General features: G+C 43.9%; 1 protein-coding gene across 6 annotated transcripts in view; it reads right to left on the reverse strand.

Moving 5' to 3' along the window:
• nhsl2 (NHS-like 2) overlaps window positions 1–20,998 on the reverse strand; it is a 79,340-nt gene that overhangs the window by 28,026 nt on the left and 30,316 nt on the right. The window contains exon 1 of one of the 6 annotated variants that reach the window (XM_039668804.2): window positions 12,524–12,851. The exons of 4 other annotated variants lie outside the window; for them this stretch is intronic. In XM_039668804.2, the coding sequence (XP_039524738.2) occupies window positions 12,524–12,605 (82 nt within the window). In that variant the 5' untranslated portion in view covers window positions 12,606–12,851. Of the gene's footprint in view, window positions 1–9,262; window positions 9,338–12,523; window positions 12,852–20,998 lie in introns of those variants that run through there. One more of the 6 variants, XM_039668806.2, reaches the window with a different exon arrangement.

The following is a 20,998-nucleotide window of genomic DNA, read 5'->3' on the forward strand; positions in this document are numbered from 1 at the left end:
AGGGAAGACACATGCTCAGAGAGGCTTACAGTGGATAATACACATGAGACGGTTACCATGGGGAACCGTGCGCATGGAGGCACCTAGCTAGCATCCAGAGCAACGCAGTGGTGCCCGCATCGTCGGTGCTGGAGGACTCAAGACTTCAATGGAAGAACTGAGGAAATATCGCACTTATCCAGTCCGGGGAGTGGAGTGGCGAGCAAGCGAAGACACCTGAGCGGATCCAGAACTGGCCGAAACGAGTACGTGAGAGGATACCGGCTCAATTCGCAGATTATAGAATCTGGCGAAGGTGTTGGGTGTCGCCCAGCCTGCAGCTCTGCAGATGTCTGTTAGCGAGGCGCCGTGCGCTAAAGCCCAAGAGGAGGCTACACTCCGAGTGGAATGGGCCGTCACACCAAGGGGGCACGGAAGGCCTTGCTGCTGGTAAGACAAAGCAATGGCATCCACTATCCAGTGGGACAGCCGTTGCTTTGAGAGAGCCCTTCCCTTCTGGCTCCCCCCATGACAGACAAAGAGCTGGTCCGAGGTCCTGAAACACTGCGTTCTGTCGACATAGGTGCGGAGAGCACGTACCGGACAGAGCAGTGCCAAGGCTGGGTCTGCCTCCTCCAGGGGCAGCGCTTGCAGGTTCACCACCAGGTCCCGGAGGGGAGTGGTAGGAACCTTGGGCATATATCCAGGCCGGGGTCTCAGGAATACGTGAGAGTAAGCCGGCCCGAACTCCAGGCACACTTCGTCAACAGAGAGTGCGTGCAGGTCCCTTACTCTCCTGATGGATACCAATGCAATCAGGAGTGCTGTCACATAGGACAGGGCAAAAACTCTACCGACTGCAAAGGCTCCAGGGGAGGCCTCTGCAGAGCACCCAGGTCTACTGAGAGGTCCCCAGAGGGCAGGAGGGGAGGGGCGGATTTAGCCCCCTCACTCCCCTCAGGAACCTGATGACCAGGTCATGCTTCCCATAGACTTACCTTTCACTGCATCATGAGACGCGGCAATGGCCGCGACATAATCCAAAGGGTGGAGGGCGACAGCCTGCGCTCCAACCCCTCTTGCAGGAAGGAAGCATGACTCCGATCGAACATCTCCGGGGGTCTTCTCAGCGAGAAGAACACCAATTGACGAAGAGGTTTCACTTCAACGCATAAAGGTGTCACGTGGACGACGCTCTTGCGGAAGTGATGGTTGCCGCCACCGCAGGTGGCAGCGAACTCAAACCTGCCTCGTCCCGTCCTGGAGCCACACGTGCAGCCTCCAAGATCGGGACGAGGGTGCCACAGAGTGCCCCGTCTCTGAGAGAGTAGGTCCGGTCTCAGAGGAATAGGCCAAGGAGGTGCTGTCGCGAGGAGCAAGAGTTCGGAGAACCACGTCTTGGTGGGCCAGTAGGGGGCTACCAGCAAGACCTGCTCCTCGTCCTCCTTGATCTTGCACAACACCCGTGCAAGGAGGCTCACTGGGGGAACGCACACTTGCGTGGGCCCCGTGGCCAGCTGTGCGCCAGCGCATCCGAGCCGAGAGAGCCGCGGGTCAGAGAATAACTGGGCGCAGTGGGACGAGTCCCGAGAGGCGAACAGGTCTAACTGTGCCTCCCCGAACTGGTCCCAAATCAGCTGGACCGACTGGGGATGGAGTCGCCATTCGCCGGAGATGGGACGGGCCCGGGACAGCTCGCGGCTGCCCGGTTCCGGTCTCCAGGAATGTAACTGCACGAAGGGACCTCAGGTGCTTCTGACTCCATATCAAGAGGTGGCGGGCGAGCTGCGACAACCGGCGCGAGCGTAGACCCCCCCTGGTGGTTGATGTACGCTACTGCCGTAGTGTTGTCTGAGCGGACAAGCACATGCTGGCCCTAGAGCACGCTCGGAAGCGGTGCCGGGCGAGCCGTACTGCCAACAGCTCGAGGCAATTGATGTGCATGAGGCGCTGGGCTCCTGTCCAGGAACCGGCGGCTGCATGCCCATTGCACATGGCACCCCAACCCGTGGTAGACGCATCCGTGGAGACAACGAGATGCCTGGAAACTCGCTGAATAGGGACCCTGTCCGTAAAAAGCTGAGGTTCGACCACGGGAAGAAGGATCGGCGGCACGTCGGAGTCACTGGAACTCGGAGCGAGCCGCGATGCCATGCCCACCTCGGGACTCGATCGCGAAGCCACAGCTGAAGCGGTCTCATATGAAGCAAACCGAGCGGCGTTGCCGCGGCCGCGGATGCCATATGCCCCAGGAGCCTCTGAAATAGTTTCAGTGGAACCGCACTCTTGCCCTCGAACTGTCGAAGACAAGCCAGCAGTGAGTGCGCGCGCTCGTTCGTGAGCTGCGCGGACATGGCGACCGAGTCTATCTCCATGCCGAGAAAAGAGATCCTCTGCACGGGGCAAAGTTTGCTCTTTTCCCGGTTGACCCGAAGGCCCAGACGGGCTAGGTGCCGTAGCACCAGGTCTCTGTGTTCGCAAACCTGAGCTCGAGAGTGTGCTAGTAACAGCCAGTCGTCGAGATAGTTCAGGATGCGAACCCCGTGTTCGCGAAGGGGAACAAGGGCTGCCTCGACGATCTTCGTGAAGACGCGAGGGGACAGAGCTAACCCGAATGGGAGAACGGCGTACTGGTATGCCTGGCCCTCGAAGGCCAATGAAGTAGGGGCTGTAAAGCCCGGACCTCACCTCGGCTGGAGGGACCGTCTCGATTGCACCCTTCGCCAGCAGGGTCGCAATCTCCGCTCTCAAGACTGGGGCATTGCCACCAACCATCGTGGAGCGAACTCCCCTGAAGCGGGGAAGAGACCGTGCGAACTGAATCGCGTAGCCGAATCCGATCGTTCTGATGACCCAGCGGGAACCCCGGGAAGCGCTAGCCAGGCTTCCAGGAAGTGAGCCAACGGGGTCATGCGAACCACAGACGTCCCCCCGGAGGGGCAGCGAGGCGGGTCGACCGGCATGCGTGCAGGAGTTACCCCGTCCGGATGCACCGTCGAAACCCGCTCCCCGACAGAAGAGACCAGGGAAGGCAGAGCGTTCCACGGGGGTCTGTTCTGCCGGGGGTCTGGCGACAGAGGGGGAAGGGATTGGCGTAGCCCGGGGACGACACACGCACCCTTCCGCGCCCTCCGAGACAGAGAGGAATGAACGGGGCGACGCACTGGACGTCGTGCGCGCTCATTCCAGTCTGTGTGCTCAATGACAGTGTCAGCTTTTCCTCAACCAGCTCAGGGAGCTAGCTAGAACAAAAGATTCTCCACCGGCCCTCCACCGGGGAAGGAGGGGCCCTGCCACCGCCTCCTGAGAAAAACCATGACACTATCACTGAGCGGCCCGCCTCAGGAACATCGCTTCGCCTGGCATCTAGCGGGGCACGCGGCCTGAGGGGGGGCTCTTTTCTTGGGACGCTTACCTGTGGCCTCCTCCGCGACGCGAACCGGCTGAAGGCTGCTGCTGGGGCCGCGTGGGAGGGAAGGGAGCCGCAGGGGGGCGTCCTCGGCGGCGAGCTGGCGGAGGCGTCCGAGCCGACGGCTGGTTGGAGGCAGCAGCTGGCCGTCGGGGCAGAGAAACCGCCTTCGTCTGCTCCTAGGCGGTCGAGAAGTGCTGGGCAAAGTCCTGGACCGCACCGCCGAACATTATGATGCTCCTGGACCACAGCGGTGGGCATCACCTGACCAAGGGAGCGAGCGACCGCCTCCGTGACCCGTTTAAGGACAAGGTAGGCGACAGGCTCGCAGCTCGCTTGGTCCGTCACCTCCTCGTGCACATTCCTGAGCAGCTAGCTTTGTAGGTGCTCATCATATGCAGGGCGGAGGCTGCCTGTCCCGCCGCTCTACAGAATCGCGCCGCCATAGACGACGAGAGCCCATAGGCTTTGGAGGGGCATCTGAGAGCAACCGCCGGTTGACCGGGGGAGCCCCAGCGTACCCACAGACAGCCGCATCGCCGAGGGGAGGAAGGGCGGGGAACTAAGCACGCTTTTTTTTTATTTATTTATTTTTTTTATTTATTTATTTTTTAGTGCGTGTCAGTTCCGCATGCAACTCGGGGAAAAAAGGAAATTGGGGTTGGCCGTGGCCGTAAGGCGGCAGCGTTACCCAAAAACCAATTATTCAGCCGCGAGAGATCGGGGAGGGGCGGAGTTCCACCCCCACCCGATGCTCACGGACGCCCGAGATAGCACGGCCATCATCGCGGGATCAGACACGGCGGCGCTGACGCTCCCGAGGGAGGCAACGCGGCCGCATCCTCACTTCCCGAGGAGTCAAGCCCGCCTAGTGATGCTGTGATCGACATCGCATCATCATCTGGAGCGCTGCCCGAAGCAGCCGGTGCCACCGAAGAAGCAACCGACTGAATCGAACTAACGCTCGCTGGCTCTCGCACTGAGGCGGGAGGTGTGGCCCGAGGAATCGTCGGGGCTTATCCCACACCATCACCGTAAATCACCAGGTCCCCGGGTCGACGGGCCCCCTATGGAGGAAACCGATCGAGCGGGGGGGACCGGGACTCTCACTCAAGTGAGATCATTGAGTCTCGACCTCAGTGTAGAGATGGTCATGTTCCCACAGAAGGAAAATGAGTCATCCACGAACGCTGCTGCTGCATGCTGAAATGCCCAGGCATACAAAGCAGCGATCGTGACCATCAGATGACGACAGAAATCAATCACACCCAGAAGAGCACGGGCGAACCGTCTTTAAAAAGACGTGCGCGTGCAGCTCTTTCAATGAGAGGAGGAAATTCACTCTTTCAGCGCTGAAGCGACCAGGGAGAAGCGCAAAGTCTGGCAGACCACTGCTCAGATCGCAGGCGATGCAGAATCTCGCTGGGTACCGCCGTCACACCAACACTGAAGAGGACGCTCGTCTCGAAGAGTCTTGAACAGTGCTTTCAGGAGTGAAGAGGTTCTCTTGGCTCCGAAGCGAAAACATACTGCGGTTGCGTTCACTTCCTCCTTTTATACTCACGGAGTAGGGCGGAGTACGCTATGCAAATTTCCGCAGCCCCAAGGCATTGCATGCCATTGGCTCGTGTTTTAATACTCGAAGAGGATTGGCTTTCTATGCGAAACCCCCAATCTCCGTCACTTCTGACGTAACTCGAAGTGACTACGATAGGGAACTATGTTTAATTCTGGTGCAACCACTAGTTATTGTCAACAACAAAAAGAAATGTGAACTCATGTGAAATCAGTAGTTTGCATTACATGAAAAAAACGTTTTGATTGTTGTGATTGGCTAAGATGAGCTCTGTTTTCCGTCCCTTGCCTTGTCGACACAAAAATCTAAAACAATCCCACAGGAAAGCTTTATTATGATGTCATTTGTTGACCTGGTTTATTTTGGCTCTGGGTCCTGTAATATCCACTTAACCTGACTTGAAACTGGGCAACAAATCCCAGGCTTCTTTGAGCTTTCACAGGCACAGCATTTATTCTCATTTACAGTAGTATCTGGCATGCTGCACTTGCTCAAAAAACACACGTTACACTGTGTGTGTACACTCTAAGAAAACCTTTAGGGGTACAACAACTTGTCACTGGAGCAGTACCTTGAAGGAATTTTGTTCCTTATCTACCCTAAAAGGTTCATGGAAGAAAGGTTCATCCCCTTGTGTGTTTCAGGGTACTGTTTCAGTGGCAAGCTGTTGTACCCCGCCTAAGGGTACATGGTTTGCTCTTTTTTTCTGACACAGTACATGCTTTACATGTCACACTTGGGTCTATAATAAACTCTAGCAACAGAGTTGTCAGATGCAGCTTGAAGAAAGCTCAAAATAAAAGCATCCAAAATAATCTTTTAATATCTTGTTCATGCAAAAATGCAAAAGTATTTAAAAATCTGCCGCGGGACAAAAACAAACTAAATGAATTAAGATGGTGCTGCTACATTACGACAGAGTAGTGCAGGGATAACGTCAAAACCTGGAAGACGAATTGATCAATGGTTCCCTTGAGATTTTCCCATGGGGTTTTTATAATGGGTCCGTGATAAACATATACTGTAATTTGACGATAAACGAACATTTTGCTCTACAGAGTAAACTTCACACACACTCACACCCCAGACGTTCTTAGTTAAAAACATTCGATATGCTTGTGTGTAACATTGTAGAGCAAAGAATTGTCAAATTATGTTTACCACAAACTTTATTTTACTCCTATTGAAAAACACCATTATAAAACCCCATAGGAAAATCTCAAGGGAACCAGTGGCGAATTTGACTGCCTGTCAAGATTTAACAAATCTGGAGTTTAAAATTATATTTTCTGGGAAAATAAAGATAAAGGTTCCCTTGCCATCCCATAAAATGCACATTATTATTAAATTAAGGGAAGATAATATCAAGCTGACTGTAAGTTTTTCCTCTTTTTACTCAGCTACTTACCAAATAAATAAATAAATAAATAGTAATTGAGTTTAAATAACTTCATCATTACATGAGAAGAAAGAGACCGCAGAGTGAAATGAGAGACATAAAACTAGCACAGCTATGTAGGAAGACTGTTGCCCGGGACAACAGTTAATTAACGGTCAGTTTAACAGTCATTATACAAACATATTCAACCTCAGTATGCCTCAACTGACTAATTAAAATAAAGTATTTCAGCGAGCCGTGTAATAACCACTGATAATACTTTGACAAACAGTTTATACACAGACAATAAAGAAGAATAGAGACCAATGCTCTTTAGATAACTTCCAGGATCTATTGTCCCAACAACAATACTGACCGGAAAGTGCACTTCATCCACTTCCTGTCACAGCTAGCACACAGACTCTGTGATGAAAAGAGATCTGTGAGGTGTAGATGAATGAGAGTAACATGAGAAGTAGATATGGAGAGAGTGAGCTGTCAGCTCGTTCCTCCGGGAAGGACTCACATGGGCCTGAACACAGAGGTCAAAGACAGACAAAGTCTGGAGGGCACAGCTCTAATGTGCTGACAACAGGATTTAGGCATCTAAAGTTTGTCCAACACAAAAGAACAAGTTCTGCCCTTACACTGACATACTGAGGTGTAAATACAGTGATGTGAATAAGTTTGGACACCCATGCTAAAGTTGCCTAAAAAGAGAAAAAAAAAAAAAACATCTTTTGGATATTGATCTTAATGCATTAATTAAAAAAAAAAAAAAGGAAAAAATCAAACCTTTTAAGTACACCAATTTTCTTCGTGAATGAATAATGTCTCATAAATAAATAAATGTTCTTCCTCAAAATACAGGATGCATAAGTCAGGACACCCCTATGTTAAATTCCCATAGAGTCAGGCAGATTTTTTTTTTAAAGCCGGTTATTTCATGGATCCAGGATAATATGCATCCTGATAAAGCTCCCTTGACCTTTGGAATTAAAATATCCCCACATCATCACTCACCTTCCACCACACCTAGAGATTGGCATGGTTTTACTTCAGTTAGCCTAATAGCTGGTTTGATTTGCATTGAAAGATGATCTTATTGAAAGTACCAACCCGGTCTCATCCCAAGACGTCATATAACGGACGTTTTGGGACGTCTTTTGACCATACGTCAATATTCGCCTTTTTAGGGCCCCCTTAAATGTCGGTAGATGAGGTTATGGGATCCTAACTCTACCCCAGACCTAAACCTAACCCTAAACCTAACCCCTCACCTAACTGACGTTAAAGGTAAAGCGTCAGTTGTATGACGGCCCGGGATCGCCATATACCGACGTTTAAGGGGGCCCTAAAAAGGCGGATTTTGACGTATGGTCAAAAGACGTCCCAAGACGTCAGTTATATGACTTTTTGGGATGAGACTGTGTTAAAAGTACCCCATGCCAATCTCTAAAAAGTATCATAGTGACTGCTCAAATAATATTGTCCATCTCCTCCAGCTTCTAGCACGAATCACGATACAGGCTCAAGACGGAGAGAAGGTGCAAGGAGAGACAGAAATGGAAAGATCATGTGCAAGACAAGGTATGTGTAAAGAAGCAAAGTGTGAAAAGTCAGAAATAAAGACTATTGTTATAAAAATAAAAATAGTTCTTTTTTTAAAAAAGTGTAGGGATGGACAGAGAGAGAGAGAGAGAGAGAGAGAGAGAGAGAGAGAGAGAGAGAGAGAGAGAGAGAGAGAGAGAGAGAGAGAGAGAGAGAGAGAGAGAGAGAGAGAGAGAGAGAGAGAGAGAGAGAGTTTGTGCTTGTAAGCAGCTGGCTTTTGCTGGAACATATCTGTCAGTGGCAGGATCAATAGATGACTGATAAAGACAGAGGTTTGGCAGAAGTCTGAACGCACACTGGAAAACATAAGCACAACACACACACACACACACACACACACACACATATGCAGATACAGTAGTTTAACCCTCACTTCAGCTCCCTCTTCTCAGCCATTTAGACTGTCAGTCAGGCTCTGTGGCCGCCTGGACTCAAAGAATTCATTTAGAAACTCGTTTGCATAAAAAATTATGTGAAGCTTAATTTTCTCTCCTATTCATTTTACATGCATAATTAGCCAGTGGGCTCTGAAAGCCCTCTATATGAGGGTGTGTGTGTGTGTGTGTGTGTGTGTGTGTGAACTGCTTGTGTATGTTGTCATGAATAAATGTGTTCAGTTTCTGCATGTTTGCGGGTCTGTGTTTAAAACTGGCAGTGTGTGCCTGTGTAAAATACAGTGAGAGAGTGTGTCATGGTTATTATTCCGCATTTGTGGGACTAAGCAGGAATTCGGTGCTGAAATATGAACCCAAGGGAGAGTGAAAACTGGCAAATGGGCACCAGCTCAATGTCTTGAGCTTCAGCATGTTTTGTGTGTGTGTGAGACTGTTATGAATCTCTGCGACCCAGGATCACTTTCACAGAGGTGTGTTATGATTCCATGACCAAGGTGTGCTTCACACACTCATGCAATGGCGCACAAAACAGTGCATTCACATGCAGCATTCATATTCCATTAAATTTGTCAACCAAAGCATACTGTCTTTAATTCATCAACAGTGCAGACTAACAGCATAAACACTCAAACTCAAATTAAATATGACAGATTACAACCTTTGCAACACAAATGCAAACGGTGTAAGCTCACAAATCCTGCTTCAGGAGAGAAGATGATCTCCTATCTCAAAGAAACCCTCTGACAGACGTCCTCCTGCATTACTGTCCGACCTCCCTGTCGCTCTATGGAGCGCTTTACACTTCCAGCAGTCACGGTGGGTCTAAAATATTTAAGAAATGATCCTATTAAGTGCTCTGTGTCAGTCATGCCTCTAGAAAGAACATACAGAAAACACAGGATCGCTAACCCTACCTGTTTTTCCTCGGAAGACATCTAGTCTCTCCATAATACCATCCATAGAAGGAAGGAGAGTTAGAGGAAGGAATGGTCTAGTGGCATGGAGCTCTTGAGTTACCAAAATGTGAGTTGGGAGTGAGTGAGAGAGGAAGGGAAGGCGAGAGAGAGGCAGGATACATGAGCACTCAGTGTTTTAGGTCGTCCCCCTCCCCACTCTATTGTCAACGCAGCACTGCTTTTTCCTTCCCATGCTTACGAGTGCCTTCCTGTGCTGCTGGAGGTGACAGCCAAACAACCAATGAGACGTCTGGAAACGCTCACAGGCAATCACAGCAGTTATAAAGTCCAACAGCACTGAACATTAACTAACTACTCAAGCAAAACAGTTACCAAGTCACAAATAGGAGTGAAAATTGGCTTTGGGGAGTTTGTTGCCCGTGGATAGTAATTTTATATAAAGACTTAATAAATAATAATATGCACAACAAACATCTGCTGTGGTAAATCCGTCTTCTAAGGACAAAACGTAATTAGGATTTCTAATATGTGTATATTGTTCAAGCAAGGATGCATTAAATTGATCAAAAGTGGTAGTGAAGACATTCTTTTGTACTTCAAATTTTACTCAACAAATATATTAAGCAGCACCACTGTTTCCAACATTGATAATAAGAAATGTCATTTTAGAATTATTTGTGAAGGATCATGTGATCATGTTATTTTGAAATTGTAATTTCACAATATTTTTGGTTTTTACTGTATTTTTATCAAATAAAGACAGCCTTGGTGAACATAAAAGATTCTTTCGAAAAACAAAATCTTGATGTCTTCGTGTTTTTGAGACAGGTGCTGCTTCACTGAGAGATGGAAAGAGACACAATGACCTGTGCTGATGGAAATAACGAATTAATATGACCTTGAAAAGAAATACTCAAAATATCAGGGCCAGTAAGAAGTTGTTGTTTTGTGTGTGTGAGAGAGAGAATATATATGACTGCTGCACAATCTGACCAACAGCTGTGTTTATGTGTCCAAGCTGCTTGTGACAAGGTCAAAAACACATGGATTAGGTCCACTATCTCACATACACAAAACCAAAAACACAAATATTCACAACAGATTAAACTGTTTTTGTACAAAAACAATCAGATCTGATAAACCGGCGGTGAGAAAACCACTCTTTCAACTACGGCACATGCTGTACTAATTCAGGTTTCAGTGTGTGGATGTGCATAAGTCACAAGTATTTTCACACACTTCTGTTAAGAACACCAGATGCGTCTGCTTGAATGTTGAGAATTTCTGTTGATTTTATGATCATTTATGTGGTTTTATGAGGTAAATTGATCTAAGACAGGGGTTGACACAGGAACACTGAAGCAGTGTGGGAACACACACACACACTTATACAGGCAGCATCAAACAGGCTTTCAATTGACTGGCAATACCACCTGTCCGTTGCCATGACAACAACTGCCCAGTCTCACACAGCAACACACAGCTCTCTCTCTCTGTCTGTTAATGTCAGGGTACGGCCCTTCTCTGAGAGCATGATGTCACTGTAGGCGAAAAAGTATGAATGAAAACAATGTGTGTATAGAAAGCAACGTGTAGAGCACTGTGAACTCCAGACATTACACAAACTCACGCATATATCGCTAGTCATTTGCAGTTCAATATTTGACACCATCAATAACTTTGATCTCATACAACAGTTTTATAGTACAAATTCACAATGTCACTTCCACATTACAGATTCTGAATCGTCCAAATATAGCTAATGCGTATTGGAAACTGGATCCAGAATCAGAACCTTCCAGTACGCTGAAAAAGCAGACACTGGATCCAGAATCAGAATTTGCAACAGAAATTAAATAATAATCACTTTATTCTGATCACTATGGAAGCTTGTTTCTGCCACGTGATTTATAAAGTCAGAATTGCGAGATCTGAACTTGCAGTTGCATGTTAAAAAGTTTATATCGTGTAATTCTGACCTTTTTTCTTAATCTCGCAATTCTGACTATTATACACAATTGCAAGTTTATATCTATAGGAATTCTTGACTTCATACTGTAACTCGCAATTGTAATACAATGTGAGCTGACTTTTTTCCCTCAGAATGGGACTTCAAAACTCGTAAAGTCTATCTCACAATCCTGACAAAAGAAGTCTGAATTTCGGATATTTTGGAAGACAAAAAAATCAGAATGACAAGATATAAACTCTCAATTACAAGAAAAAATAAAATAAAAAATGTGAGTTTATATCTTGGGATTTCCTAGGAAAAAAGTCAGAATTGAAGGATAAAAAGTCACAATTAGCTTCCATTTAGATCGCTATACGAAGAAAACACTTAACTGGATTCAGAATTAGACATCAAATAAGATTCAGAATAAGAATGACAAACAGAATCCCTTTATCCTGACACAACACTGATTCAACGCCGTCCAGGAAAAAATAATGCCACTCGATGAATGCTGGATTCATAAATTAAGACATATTTGGGAACGATCCAGCACAAAAACACTGAATTCAGAATTAGAAGCCAGCCAAGCAACACAAAAACGCCAACACTGCAAGACAAAGAGAGGTATTTTTGATTCTGCTCCTTAAATATCCCATGAAAGCGCCTTGTTTTAAGCCCCATAAACACTGTTTGTCTATGTCTAGGATGTTCTTGAGAGAGCGTGATAGTGTTATAGACATATGTTTGCTTGAACCAATATAGTGTGCATGCGCGTGTCCTCTCTAATTCACAGATAAGAGACAGAGTGACAGCTCACATCTCCACACTCCCCTGCTCCCTCTCATCTCCCCGTCCTGATCGTCTTCTTGAACTGCCATCACTCCTCATCTGTCTTAAACCTCTCTCCTCCCAATCCATTTACCACCACCCCTTTCCCCTCTCATCTCCATTCTCTCTGGTCCTCTCTGACTCTGGCTGTCCGTGTGGGGCTACACAGTTCTCAAGGCTTGCCACTTCTTTGATCCTTTTTTTTGGGGGGGATAAAGGGAAGAAAACGCAAATGAGCTCACAGTGATAACAGTGGTTTGAAACCCAACGGTGACCCAGACTACAGCAGGAACACTGATTAGTCGCATGAAACCAGTCACAGACACTGATATCCTCTCACATGCACACACACACACACACACACGATGACATGCACAACACCTGAAGTGACAGTCAAATAAATCTGTGGCAGAGTGCATGTGCGAGCAAATCTGTGCACACATCTAGTTGTGACACAGGTATGTGCGCGTGCCCGTTACCTGTTGCCCCCTTGGTTTTATGCCTCCCTTTTGCCCGGCGTTGGGAATTGCCCATAGTTCCGTTTTTCCTGTCCCAAAACATCACCTCATCCCAAGGTTGAAGCCACACAGATTGACAATGACTGAGTTGGTGTGTCTATGCGCGTGAGCACGGCAGCTTGCCCGCCTGATACGGAGCAGTCGGAGAGACCGAGTCAGTTTGTTTGCGTGAACGTGAGTGTGTGAGGGTGCGTGTGTATGTGTGTGAGTGTGAGAGAGAGAAAGAGAGCATGCGCCCCATCCAGTTCCATTCCAGCCAGTCAGAGTACAGGCTCTACGTTCATTTCATTGAGAGCCAGGGAAGGCTGAACGGATGGATGTAGGGAATGCCGAAACGAGGAGAGGGATGCAGAGAGAGAGGGAGGGAGGGTGTACATAGAGGAGGGAGTGGATGCTTTATCACCGCTGAGTGATTCTGAGGAGAGGTGGAGCTGCTGCAGTTGGAGGGGGAAAGAGAGTGGGGCGAGAGAGCATGAACAGCATTTTCACATGCTACACTGTGACCATCACCAAACCATTCAATCGGTCTTTTTAAAAGGAGTTCAGCCAAAAATGAAAATGCTGCCATAATTTATTCACCCTTTATGACCTTTGGATCACAAAAGGATATATTTAAAAAAAAAAATGTCTTTTTTTTTTTTTGCATATGAAAGTCTGTAAGGTTCAGTGTTTTTTGTTGTTGATGTTTTTAATTGTAGTCTATGGACACAAACAATTCTTCAATTCAATACTTTCTCAACTGCTTGTTTACATCGTCGCAAAATGTAAACTATATTATTCAACAGCTCTATTGGATATATAATATCCAACTTGATCCACATACGGTAGCCTACATACAGTACATAAATCAATTTCCAAATTTATACATTAAGCGATATAGCAAATCTCAACTGCTTAATTGCTTGTATCATCGCAAAATGAAATAACCTGCTAAAAATTTAACACAGTCTCATCCCAAGACGTCAACTAACTGACGCTTTTGACCATACGTCAACATCCGATGTTTTAGGGTACCCAGTTAGATGACGTGGGTTGGTTTAGGTCTGGGGTAGGGTTAGGATTAGATAGTGTCATATAACTGATGTTAAAGGGTACCCTAAAACGGCGGATATTGGCGTATGGTCAAAAGCGTCAGTTTTATGACATCGTGGGATAAGCCTGCTTTAAAAAATTAACATTATGATTTTTTGTGAAGCTGCTTTGAAACTATGTGTCTTGTGAAAAGCGTTGTATTCATAAATCTGTCTTGATTTGACTTTCGTCCGGAAAAGTGTTTGATATTTGTGCAGAACAATGTGTTAGTTAAAATGTTAAAATAAAACTAAAAACATTTGTTATGATATCAGTTATGAATAAAAACTTGAATTGAGAACCATGATAGAAAAACGGAAGTAGCAATAAGTTTTCTTCTGTATCAAGACGTAGGCTATGTATATGTGAAACGCATAATGAAAAGACAAAAATGTAGAATGGGGACTTGGTTCTATCCCCTGGTTGTTGATTGGATGGAGGCAGATCTGAATGTGAGTTTGCAGTGGATTGTAAGAACAGGGCAGGGTTTAAGCAGACTAAATGACTGGAGAAGTGCAGCATCACCAGAGAGAAGTCTTTAGTTTCAATGGAATGTCCATTTACAATATCTTAACTCAAAGTTTCACAAGGTAAAAAAACAAAACAGAAAAACATAATTCACAATAAGATGGGTTTAGAAAATAGATAGGGTGAATTTCCATTCCATGCCAACTTTAACCTTTTTTTCATTTTTCAGATATTTTGTAAGTGAGACTTCATCATATTGGTTTTAAATGGTCATTGCTTTCGCAACACTCAAGCACAGTCATGTGTGTGAGATGAGGGTGAAATGATAGAGAGAAGGATGAGCAAAGATGCGGCAAAAAGGGAGAGAGTGAGGGGAAAGAGAGGGAGAGATGAGAATGACAAGAGGCAGAGAGCTGGAGAGGAATATTGAGAGGAGGAGAGATGGAGCGAGAGAGAGGAGACGCTGTAAGGAAAAACGCAAGTAAGAGAAGACTCATGGTGAGAAAGGTGCTGTAAGGCGACGACAGCGATCTCACCGACAAAAATAAACACACAGGTTATGATGTGTGTGTTGAAAAATGTGTGATTGGTGGAGGAAGGATGCTTCCCAAGGACAGATGACTGTCAACCCACTTTTTCTTGAAGAGGAGGAGATGGGAAATGAGGGACAGATAATAAATAGAGGAGGATAATAAACGAGTGTAAAATCCTGTTATGAGCCTAGGCTGCGTGTGAGAGCAGCTTGCTGTCTGATCTGCTGACTGGCTGTGCGCTCACTCACACACACACACACACACACACACACACACACACACTGCAGTGAAGAGGGCAGGTCCCTCCCTCTGCAGACTGGAGGTTTAGCATTCAAAGCCACAACACTGTTCTCCATTATCAATTCATCACAGACATCTGTCTGGTAAACATCACATGCCCGCCCCTTCACACACACACACGCTCACACAGAGGTCACATCCACAAATATGTACACTCACCTGCTCACACAGACCAACAGATGCAGTGAGATCGATAGATGCATACTACGCAATTTAACACAAATGCAGCTGCCTTCTTGCAAAAGATATAAGAGAATAATTCCATATGAGGCTTAAAACTCAGCAATAGAATATTTATAAGAACAGCAGACATGGCATAAAAGAGGTCTACACACATTTCTTTCTCTCACACACACACTGCATGCAGCAGCACAATGATTAATCAGCAGAGCACACACTCAAGTGACCACAGCCTGCTTTGTGCAGATTGATAATACACGCACACACACACTGTGATATGATGTCAGCACAACCCCCATGACATCATTACAAGTAGAGCTGCAAGTAAAGGTCATAGTGCTTCTCCCCTTCATTACACCCATGGTTTGCCTACACAAATCCAGACTGAGTGGTCAGGAACTTGTTTGGCCATTACTTTTCTATTGTTATTTGAAGGAATTTTCAATAGAAGTTCTTTCTTTTTTTTTTTTTTTTTACTTGAAGTCATCATGAAATTTTACCTGCATATGTGCACACACACAGGTTTGTTTCATATTAGTGAGGACATCTCATAGACATTCAGACGTTTATAAATTAAAATCTAAAATGTTCTTTAAAATTTAAAATCTCCTAACCCCTAAGCCTAGCCCTCACAGCAACTAGTGCACATCAATGAAATTTAAACATGACATGGACAATCATCGGATTACATTGTCACTTCTCAGACATTCAATAACTTGACAAATGCTGATTGAACATGTACAATCACTATACCAAGTGGCAACCAATTCAAGGTAACACACTAAGGTAACACCAACAAAATTTGAATTAGTCTCTATACTTAATTTAAATCTATTTTAAATTGAAAAATGTTTATATTTAAAGGTCAAAGTCATTTGTCATTTACAACACCTAAAACATACTCTTTCCCTTACACGTCCATATAAAATTTAACCAAAAAAAAAAAAAAAACTACCTACATCAATACACACACACAAAGTTCTTTCTATGTTTTTCGACATAATAAAACCACAATTTATAATACATTTCCAATGGAGTGGAAGGATTCAAATATCTTTTAGCTCTCTCAAACATTTATAATACACCCCCCTCCAACCTGGAGGCACTCTCGCCCTCAAACCCAGACATACGCCAGCCAGGTTTACTCTTTCACCTCAAATACCACGTCAACTTTTCCAGGACCCTCTGCAGTGATCAAACAGTCTTCCTTTAAAAACAGGAGGGAGAGGAAGGAAGGGGCAGAGGAAGTGCTCAGGCAAAGACTGGCTCAGTTGTTGAGCACTTTGCACAGGGCAACCTGAGGTCAAACACACACACTGACAATAACATTACCTGAGTAAACACACACTGCTCCATTACACATACAAAAGAATTTTCATGACCTATTCATACGCATTCATATGCACTCATGAATACTTATGTGCCTGTTATATACAGGGGGGTCCAAGAGAACGACACCACATTGAAAATCTGTGATTCTAATTTAAGCCTGGAATTCAACAGGATGTTTTAGGATTTTGAAACATTTCAAAACTAAGAAACATGTTGAAAAATTAATAATATACTCGCACATTTCTTGGGAACTTATCAAATAGTTGAATCACATAGTCATAGATCATGTGACTGTGCATAAAGTCTGATTGAAGAGCAAGATGCTTTTTGGATGATCTCAATCTCATGTTAGAGAACATGATCATCAGGTCATGCAGCTGGAGTTCTGCTGCCATTAAAGCAAAAAAAGAGACAAACCAAATACTGAATGACATATATCAGCTGTTTTATATTGTACAGAAAACATGACTTTACCCAGCTAACAAAACTTTTTGCTAACGTTCCCATTAAGTTATGCAAACGTTATTTTGAAATGTTCTCTGAAAGTTTAAAGCTTGGTTATAGGAACATTAAGGAAACATTCCATTTTATAATTCTGCAAACATGAGAGATTGTTACTTTTGAATGATCTCTAAACATTCTGAAACAAGTAGAAACAAATGTTAGACGAACATCCAACTGAAACGTTGTAGAAAAAAAAAATTCCATGAGCGATTTATAAATAATGTTTTTGTGCTAACATTATTAAAGACCAGATAACTTTAAACAAACAATTTAACATCACTGTCTGGAATAACGTTTGTTCATAAATTTTAGGGAACCTTGCCAGAGCGTTAGCCAAAGTTCTGAGAACGTTTCTGGTTAAGACAAATTCATTCAGCACCGACATTACGCCGACCAATGCAGACAATCACCAGATTACAGGAAGTCACTTTTCAGACATTCCATGACCCGAGAAGTGCCGATTCGGCATGTTTGATTGGCGAAAACAAGCTTTGACAGACGCCAAAAAACACCAACAGGGGTAACACACTGATCCCACACTGACAAAATCCAGCAAAGTATCTGTTACCTATGTCGGCATCTGTCGGTGCAGTGTGAATTGACCTTTAGCAGGGTGAGGCTTGTTCACACCAAGAGGAATTTCAGTACGAAAATTCAGTGCGATAAACATTTTAAATTGAATGAATGGCTGCGTCTGTGCAGACCAACACTAACATTGGTATGGAGTCACACTGACTGTTTTTATAGAGCTGTTTAAGTGCCAGGGAATAGCAGAGAAAGAATCTAGAACCGCCTACTTGAAAATTAAAGTCATACAGGTTTGGACTGACATGAGGGTGAGTAAATTATGACAGAATTTGGGTGAACACTTCTTGCGCAATGATGACTCTAACTGAAACATCACACAAAACATGGTTTCACATCTCACTGATCACAGCACTCGCTCGCTGTTCTTTTCACCTCGTTATATCAAATGAAAACAGATTCATTTTTGCATCCAGATGATATGCAAATGAGCAAGATTTTAATGAGGGTCAAAATCATCTGATATTAAAGGGGTGAAGAACTGAGAAATCAAATTTTCGGTAACACTTTAGAATACGGTTCCTTCGTTAATAAATAACTACACAAGAACTAATGAGTAACACAATATTAACAATCTAGTAACTATTATTAACTAACAAGAAACTCTGATTAACGAACTAGTAAGTAATAGCGCACAGACGAAAGTGGTAGTTCACTATTAAGTAATCAATATACTATTTTTTTAATACTTCCCAGAGAACTACTGAAAAAGTTTATTAACAATCTAGTAACTACTATGAACTAAAAGAAGCTCTTATTAACGAATTAGTAAGTAATAGCTCACAGATGAAAGTGTTACTTCTGTGGGAATTACTAATTATTTGGATTCGTATTATAAAGTGAAGATCATAGGAACTAACTAGTAATTACTCAAGTGTTACTAAAGACATTTTCTAAAAGTATACTAAAGTTCACCAAAAATCTCAAACAGTTGCACAAATCATGACTAGATCATGTAGGAACACTTGAGTAATTACTAGTTAGTTCCATCTTCACTTTATAATACGGATCCAAATAATTAGTAAGTAATAGCTCACAGATGAAAGTGTTACTAGATGCTTCTGTGGGAATTACTAATTATTTGGATCCGTATTATAAAGTGAAGATGGAACTAACTAGTAATTACTGAAGTGTTACTACATGATCTAGTCATGATTTGTGCAAACGTTTGAGATTTTTGGTGAACTTTAGTATAGAAAATGTCTTTAGTAACACTTGAGTAATTACTAGTTAGTTCCAATGATCTTCACTTTATAATACGAATCCAAATAATTAGTAATTGCCACAGAAGTATCTAGTAACACTTTCATCTGTGAGCTATTACTTACTAATTCGTTAATAAGAATTTATTTTAGTTAATAGTAGTTACTAAATTGTTAATAAACTTTTTCAGTAGTTCTCTGGGAAGTATTAAAAAAATGTATATTGATTACTTAATAGTGAACTACCACTTTCGTCTGTGCGCTATTACTTACTAGTTCGTTAATCAGAGTTTCTTGATAGTTAATAATAGTTACTAGATTGTTAATATTGTGTTACTCATTAGTTCTTGTGTAGTTATTCATTAACGAAGGAACCGTATTCTAAAGTGTTACCAAATTTTCCTTGAGCTTTTGACATCTAAGAGGTCATCATATTATAAGAATATCCTGTAAGTTTCTTGTTAGTCCAATAAAAGCTTTTATTGACACCATTCTCAGCAAAAGACTCGTTTTTCAAAGTGGGGAACTATGACGTCAAAGAGGATAAAACACCACCCCCGCAGAAGAAGATCAACGCCTACTTCAACACGGCTGGTTTAGCCCCGCCCACTGATTCGCACATTGCATAAGCTTCCTATGGTTTCCAATAGGACTGCATGGATAAACTTTATTTATAATGACGTTCCAGCTGATGAGGGTAAAACATTGTCCGTCTGTTCGCTTCATTTCACTGAGGATTGTTTTGTAAACAAGACTGGATTTATTGACCGATTAAGAGTAAAGAACGGTGCTGTGCCATCTATACTGGATCTGACAGGAATGGTGCAACACACGGACTCTGGGTCGAACATGTATGGTTGAATCATCCCGGTTGCCATTTTACAACATTGGACGTTTTCAAAACAATTTCCCCCACATACACCGATGAGGTGAGTTGAAACTCATTATAATATGCAAAACTGTTCTCCACTCACAGCAGTGGGCGTTTACTTCTAAGTCTTCAGTGCGAGACGCCCATAAAAACCGAGTGTTTTTCAGCTGGGCTCAAAACTAGGGTAGAAAATAGCTTATTAGTTATTCATTTTGATGTTTTTGAATGCAAAAACCATGAGAATGTCATAAGTTGACCTCAGAAAACAATATTATACAATTTAAAAAGCCAGTTCATGACCCCTTTAAATATGTTTGAAGTAAAAAAAGGCTCACATAATCACCTCAAATGTGTCCAGTGCTGAATCTGCTACTATTGATTTTCAAGTCTAACTGGACTGTGCTTATATAAGAAGAGAGAAAAGAAGACTTGAGATGTCATATAGACGTGGAGAAACAGTAAGGACGATTAGAGCTCGTACAGTACCAGCTGTCTGACTGTTGACTGACCGAGCTGAAAGTGACAGCTGGCTTCACAGCTGCACTGATCCTATTGTTTTTCACTGGACAGAAGAGAAAGTGTGAGATGAGATCAGAGCCGCTCCGTTGTCATTTCTTCTCGTCCTTTTCTCAGACCACACACCTTCAAGAGTGAGTGACCCTGTGAAATTCACACTTCTACAGTTACACAAAACTAAAACTAAAGCTATCCGAAATATTATAGAAAAATGACTAAAACAAACAAGAATGAAAATGAAAACTAAAAATGTAAAAATAAAAGCCAACTCACAACATTAATAAATCCTATCATAAATAAATACTAAGATATCGTCTGCTGAATATCTCTTCCACTGAGCTTTTCCTCTCATATTGTCCCTCTAAACTCTGAAATCACCTGCTTTAGAGTTTTGTTTTTTTAAGGAGTTAATAAAAATCAGTTAAGAATGATAAAAGCATCTCCTGGGGTCCATCAGTGGATTATGCGTAGCTTCACACTTCCTCTCTGGAATGTGAACCGCTCATCTCGCCTAAAGCCTGCCAGTGTGTGCGAGGCGAGCACCTCACCCCTCAGATGACAACAGCTAACCAAATCAGGTCTATTTACACCACAGAACAAATAAACTACCGTCTTGCTATATCTAGATGTGTGACTTCCCCCACACAAACACGGTGAAAAACACAGTTTCATAGACCCAGGAAACAGAACAAAGGGGGTAAATGAGGTTTTACGGTACCTTAGCGCACATCCAGTGTGTTCAGATCAGTGCTGCAAATCCACAATATCATTCAGCTCCAATCCTGTAGCTCCTGTTTTACAGCATGAAATCAGGTGTACGGTCACTGAGATGTGTGTGTAGTATGTGTATGTCTGTCCATGATTTATCATCGAG

Source organism: Pimephales promelas, chromosome 1 (assembly GCF_988280905.1).
Source record: "Pimephales promelas chromosome 1, fPimPro1.hap1.1, whole genome shotgun sequence".
Classification (NCBI taxonomy): domain Eukaryota; kingdom Metazoa; phylum Chordata; class Actinopteri; order Cypriniformes; family Leuciscidae; genus Pimephales; species Pimephales promelas.